At 35.9% G+C, this 6,507-nt stretch overlaps 1 protein-coding gene across 1 annotated transcript; it reads right to left on the reverse strand.

Annotated features, from left to right (window-relative positions):
• Nucleotides 1-588: 588 nt before the first annotated feature.
• Nucleotides 589-3,632, reverse strand: LOC125207107 (zinc finger CCCH domain-containing protein 40-like). Its single transcript, XM_048106323.2, has 5 exons — nucleotides 3,468-3,632; nucleotides 3,270-3,380; nucleotides 2,821-3,090; nucleotides 2,179-2,402; nucleotides 589-1,596 (listed from the first exon to the last, which is right to left on the reverse strand). Exons 2-5 carry the CDS (start codon nucleotides 3,372-3,374, stop codon nucleotides 783-785), a joined length of 1,413 nt encoding a protein of 470 aa, XP_047962280.1. The 5' UTR covers nucleotides 3,375-3,380; nucleotides 3,468-3,632; the 3' UTR covers nucleotides 589-782.
• Between the last annotated feature and the right edge of the window lie 2,875 nt (nucleotides 3,633-6,507).

The following is a 6,507-nucleotide window of genomic DNA, read 5'->3' on the forward strand; positions in this document are numbered from 1 at the left end:
TGAAAATTCAAATGTAATGTATTAAGACTATTTTTGCATTAATGTCATTAACTGAATTTATATGTATGAAATTCAATATATAATAAGTTAAAAAAATTAATTGAATTAAAAGAAGTTCTGTATAAAAATGAATTCTAAGGATTGGGACAGTGTTAGATAATTAGAAAAATCTTAGTGGTATCAAACATTGGCCGTAGTCCACAAGCTGATATACATTATCATTGCTCTGACTGAGGCTGACAATTTATATTTATAAGCATAAAAAAAAAAGAATTCGCATAGAATAACTCCTGTCATGTAGTAATATTTAAATTGTTTTAGGTAGGCAGTATTGATGCAAAATTTCACAATCTACCTAAACTTGTCATTTCAGTGTCACCTTTTTCGAATCTAACTGGGAAACATGAGTACATCTGATTAGTATTTAATCTCCAATTTATTTGGGCCACATGCTTGCTCTTCTTGTTTGTCAATAGGATCAAATTTGTTCCAGTTTGAACTTTTTCGTCTCATCTTATTAATGTGCAATAAACAGTAATTGTAATACTTAGACGTCTTCCAATAACGCTGTTATGGATGAAAACAAAATACAAGAGGAAACATAATTGAAAATCTAAGGTGTTGTGTGTTCCTCAACAGCCTAGATCAAGATATGAGAACTTGAAAAGTAAGACCAAGACAAGGCTACAAAACTTTTTCAAGTCATTACTGTGGTTGGTGGATTGTTTTTTGTTTAAACTGGTTTCAAGACAAACAAGCATGTGATACAATGAATGCAGCATTCATGGCTGCTGTGATGTCCCAGTAGCTGGAGGGGGTGGAGCTGCAGGCACACTACCTTGATACTGTTGAGGGTAGTGTTGATTAGACGGCGGCACTGGAGGAGGCGGTCCCATGTGGCCATACTGCGGGTAGTATGGTGGGTAAAATTGACCCCGAGGGGGCACCATGCTTGGGTAGCCATACTGCTGAGCTTGTTGATGCTGCTGTTCAGAACCGCTTCTATTTTCATTAGATCCAGAGGACCCGCTGGAAGGCCCCTCTTGAGACCGAATGAGAGCGCCCATCCTCTGGGGATCCATAGAAGGATAATATGCCCTCTCATGCTGAGGCAGAGGAGGAATGTTGAAATATGGCATAGGCGGCGGTTGTGTTTGAGCGCCAGGCGGGGGAGCCTGAAGAGGCTGGTTCTGTTGCTGCGATATGACTGCCCTTGGGAGCAGCCCACTGTGAGTCACTGCTGCTTGCTGATTTGCTTCGTCAGAGCCTTCAGATTCCAGCTTTGGAGCTTGGGGTCTGCCCCACAGTAACTTCATCCTCAAGCCTTTAATAACTAGTTTGTTGGAAAGTTCCTCAGCTGCTTTCTCAGCACCTTCTCGTGTTGTGTAAGTCACGAATGCACAAGCCCTCTGGAGAACCATCTTGACAGACTCAATTTCTCCATGCGCATAGAAGTTGTCTCTTAGATCCTGCTCAGTAATCCTAGCATCAAGCCCTCCCACATACAGCGTTCTAATGCTCTCGTCCTCAGGAGGCTCCAGAGAAGGCATTTCTCCAGCCTTGCTCAATAGCTTCATAGCCACTGGATCATTTACTCTGCAATTGCATGTAACAAGACATCAAAAGACTCAGTATATAATGAGAAGTAAACTAATCGCAGATTTATGCACAGACCAGATCATAGTACTAGTATGACCAGAATAAATTACATAGCTTTTCATCGAACTGGGGAAAGAGGAATTCAAACAGAAAGTAAAACAGATGAAAGATGTAGATACTAACATGTGTACATCCAAAGTGAACAATTATAAGCCAGCATCACAAAGCTGAACAGGGATAAAACGCATAACAGATAAAATATTCAAGTTATCGTACACTGCAGAGGCTTGACAAAAACCACATCTTGATACAAACTATAGCATACGACATGGAATGAACCAGCTGATTTTACTATCCAATCACCAAAATATGCGAGGTATCAAGACACAAACCATTAATTCAGAAGACCAAAATATAGTACAACCAGTGTGATATCATTAGCATTCAGCTGAGAACAAATGCTAATCTGTTGATATATCTCAAAATCGACTTGTACATTTATTTTTCAGCCTTCATACACAGAAATGCATGCATTTAGATAAGAAAATATCTTTATGTAAGTAAATAACTTTTACATACCCGTAGTAACGATCTTTAATGTTTTGTTGAGACAATTCACCTTCAACAGGCATCTCGTGCCTGTAAGGGCACTCTGGGCCTCTTGTACATTGACCACGAACGAAGAAACTGCAAACATGAGCTCGGTTTCTCTTGTAATATGGTGTAGTTCTCTGGAGTTTCAAAATAGTATCATTTGGGCGAGCCTTTCCAAATGAAGACTCATAATCTATCCCAGCTCTTGCCTGTATCCAACAAGTTATTAGTTATCAAAACTGGAGTATAGATATGCATGAAAACAACCCATCTAAATAAAAAAAAAACACTTCAAATCTGCAAGGAGGCAAATGGGTGGGAGGTCATAACCAGCAAACTAGGTCAGAAACAAAACAACACAAAATTTCAAAATTTAATGGTAGTGCCAAACATATCAAAAACATCTCCAGGTGTTAGCTGGGACATTGTTGATCAATATGCAGAAACAAAAAACAAATGTATTTGCATTTAACTTTGAGACCTCCTAATCAAATCATTATCTTAATTCATCCCAAATTGGTAGTAAAAAAATCATCAAGATATGTGCATGGCAAGTGTTTTGAGTGCTTGGATACAGAAGCAAAAGGTTATATATTAAGATTTACAGAAATGTGAAGGAAAACATACCTTGCGATCATGTTCCTCTGCAAAGTACTCCCTGTTCACATCACTCTTCGGAATAGCATCGTTAGAATCAATACTCAGAGCAGTATCGCGGACCTGAACGGGCAATCCATACTCAAGATCCAAAAGGCAAACCTGACAAACATTTTTCAGCTTACTACAAGTTTGGCATATCTCAGATTTCTTGTATCTTGCATCGCGACCGGGCCTCCACCTGAACACCGTAAACGGTCGAGTGCAGATCTTACACTCCTTATCGTAATCAGCTTTTGTCTACAAAAAAAAAAAAAAAAAAAAGTAAAAGTATGTGCAAAGTAGAACTGCTTACAAAAATCACTGTAAATGGAAGCCAATTGGAATTCCTAACATTTACTGAAAACGAGAAGATTCTGTTTCACGAACATCTCAAAGCTAGCTCATTAAATCAATCTCTACACGAAATTGTAAAATACCATTCGGACGTATGGATTGTCGCCAAGGCACGATTCGCATATAATTGGGAAATCAGAGCGCTCCCAACCGTCAGCGTCGGCGTCCCTCAGCAGTCTGTGTGCCATTCTTTCCTGAACGGAGTAAAAAACAGTTAAAACCATAAGAAATCAGATTGTGCCATTCCAACAGAAACCCTAAAATTTCACTCGATTCGGTACCTTGTAGTTGTTCGTCCGCAAAAAGACGAGCTCCCGTAGATATGAATATGAAAGGATAGCAGGAAAGACAGTAGCGGCGTATGTAGACTGTGGCGGCGGAGGAAGGGCGGAGGGAATTCGAGAGAGTGAGAGAAATGTGGATCCGCAATTGGGCAACGTGGGTTACGGGTTCGGGTTAAGGCTGTAAAACCATATTTATCACTAGCCATCCAACCCAGCCCAACCATCTACTTTTTTAATATTTAATTTATTGAATGAAATTGAAAATTAGTTCCTATTAGGGCTGTCGAAACGGGTAGCGGGTAGCGGGTAATTCCCGTCCCAACCCGATACCCGACGGGTAACGGGTACCCGCTACCCGACAGAAGCGGGTAGCGGGGCGGGTGCGGGTATTTAAAATCCGATGTTTGCGGGTATCGGGTTACCCGATACCCGACCGGGTATACCCGTTATACTCGCTTAATACCCGATAATTCTTAAAATTAGGGATTTTCTTTTTTTAATATTAGGATTCTAGGGTTCATTAACTTATTTGGATTTTCTTTTTTAATATTAGGATTCTAGGGTTCATTAACTTATTTCTCTTCCATTCCATTCTATACAATTCTAAATTTGAATATATTTCTTCCAAGTTCCACCTGCCGCACACCCACCACCTGCCCTTCCACTCGCCGAGAGTTGAGAGAGAAGATGATAAGGGCCGAGAGTAGTATATTTGTTAGGTCACAGTTCACATATATACACCACTAGTATATATATTTGATATTTCACAGTCCACACTCATTCGTTAGTTCACATACCACTGTACACGTACATATATGTATATTGCATATATCACAGTACACACACAATACATATTGGATAAGTCAAAGTTCGGGTCGGGTACCCGCAGCATCGGGTGCGGGATACCCGACTCGGGTATCGGGATATACCCGACTCAGTGCGGGACGGGTATCGGGACTGCCATTGTGTCCGAAATCGGGTGCGGGTACCCGACTCGTCGGGTGCGGGTACCCGCGGGTACCCGTTTCGACACCCCTAGTTCCTGTACTATGAATTTATCTCGAAAATAGTCCATAAACTTTAAAAATATCACCAGTAGTCCCTTGACTAAGGGTTATTATAAAAAACGGTCATTTTGCACTGTTTCGAGACAAAAATACCATTTTGAGAGGTTTTGGGGGGTTTGGACAATTTGATCTTTTTACATTTTTAACATTTTAAATCTGATATTATTTCAGTTATGTACTATATCTGATATTATTTTAAAATTATCATTCTTCTTCCCTTTTGTCATCCTTACTTTGTTTCTTTATTTCAATATTAGATTTAATTTTACAAAATTAAATATTAAATTTCAGTTTTTAAATATCAATAAATTTTTTTAATTAAAACTATTAATTCATGGACACTATAAATATTGATTAAAACTATTAATTTTTGTTATTTAATATAATATTCAGCTGAATTGAAAAAGTACAAAAAAATAATATTAATCCTGATGGAAAAATAAGAGGTATTCTATTTAGCATTCGTTCGGTTGTTATAAATGCTTGTGATTGAATATTATGAAGTTGACTAAAATTTTTATATAGGAGTATTTTTGTTGAAATTTTCTAGTCATTTTGGTTGTTTTCAAATTAATAAACGAAAATTATACTCTCTCCGTTCCATAATAATAGAGGCAAAACTTTTCGACACAGATTAAAAAAATTGTGTTAGGTGAGTTAAGTAAAGAGAGAATAAAGTGGAAAATGAAAAAGGTAGAGAGATGAAGAGAGAAAAAAGTAAGAGAGAGTAAAGTAGGTGTAGAAAATGTGTTGACTTTTACCAAAAAGGGAAATGACTTTATTACAATGGAACGTACCAAAATAACAAAATGACTCTATTACTATGGAACGGAGGAAGTATTAGTCTTACATTAGATGCATATTTATTTTAGAATAAATCGTGTTATATGATCTATTTATAATTAAAGCTATTAAATATTGATTAAAACTAAGGCGTTGTCATATCTTATTGATTAAATATTAAACACTACCAAATATTGATTATGACTATTAATTTTTGTTATTTAATAAATTTTATAATTAAAAAAATTTATTGATATTTAAAACTGAAATTTAAAATTTAATTTTATAAAATTAAATATAATATTGAAATAAAAAAATAAAATGAAGAATGACAAAAGGGAAGAAGAATGATAATTTTCTTTACCAACCTTCGTTCAATATTCTTTTCATTCAATATTCTTAAGCGGCAGAATCAAAAAAGTTCCAATACTTTTTTTCCACATATTTTACATAAGAATTGCAACTCAGCCTTCTGTACAACTTGAATCAGTGAACTTGAATTAGTGAGTTCATTTTTCCTTTTCTTTTTTACAATTAACATGTTATTAGATTAGTAATTTAGTTTACATATAAAATATTTTAAATACGTATTGAAATATTAGGAATTCTTTGTTTTTTAATATTGCAATATTTTGATGGAAAATATACCTATCCAAAATAAATTTTACTTATATAGAAGACAAAACATTTTCTTATAAAAAAATGCGAAGAGGTGTTTGTTTATCTTCTCCAAGTGCTCAATATGGTTACAACCCCTACTATAATTTATTTCTGGTTCCACAACTGATCATCCATGATGAACAACAAAGAGGACTAAAAAATAAAAAATTATACCAAAGAAAGAATTATAGGAGGAGAAAATATAAGATTTTTCTGTGTGCAAAACAATAGCAAATGTAGTCCCTATTTATAGAGGATGAAAAATTATAGATTTTAGTATAATATTTTTAAATTTTTTAATATAATATATAAAATTTTTAGTATAAATTTAAATAAATATGTACATGTCAACCAATGAAATTGTGCCACGTGGCACATTCTCATTGGCTGATTCATGAATGCATATGGGAGACCATTCGGTCGCTGGTTGCCAACCAGCCAACCATGGTTGAAGAGAGAGACACACCATTATTTTAACTCTTTTTTTTAATTATTGTAAATGTGACATGGAGGTCGACCAAACCAAC

The sequence above is a fragment of the Salvia hispanica genome, chromosome 6, assembly GCF_029641045.1.
Source record: "Salvia hispanica isolate PSC_SH4W2 chromosome 6, Shi_PSC_v1, whole genome shotgun sequence".
NCBI lineage: Eukaryota > Viridiplantae > Streptophyta > Magnoliopsida > Lamiales > Lamiaceae > Salvia > Salvia hispanica.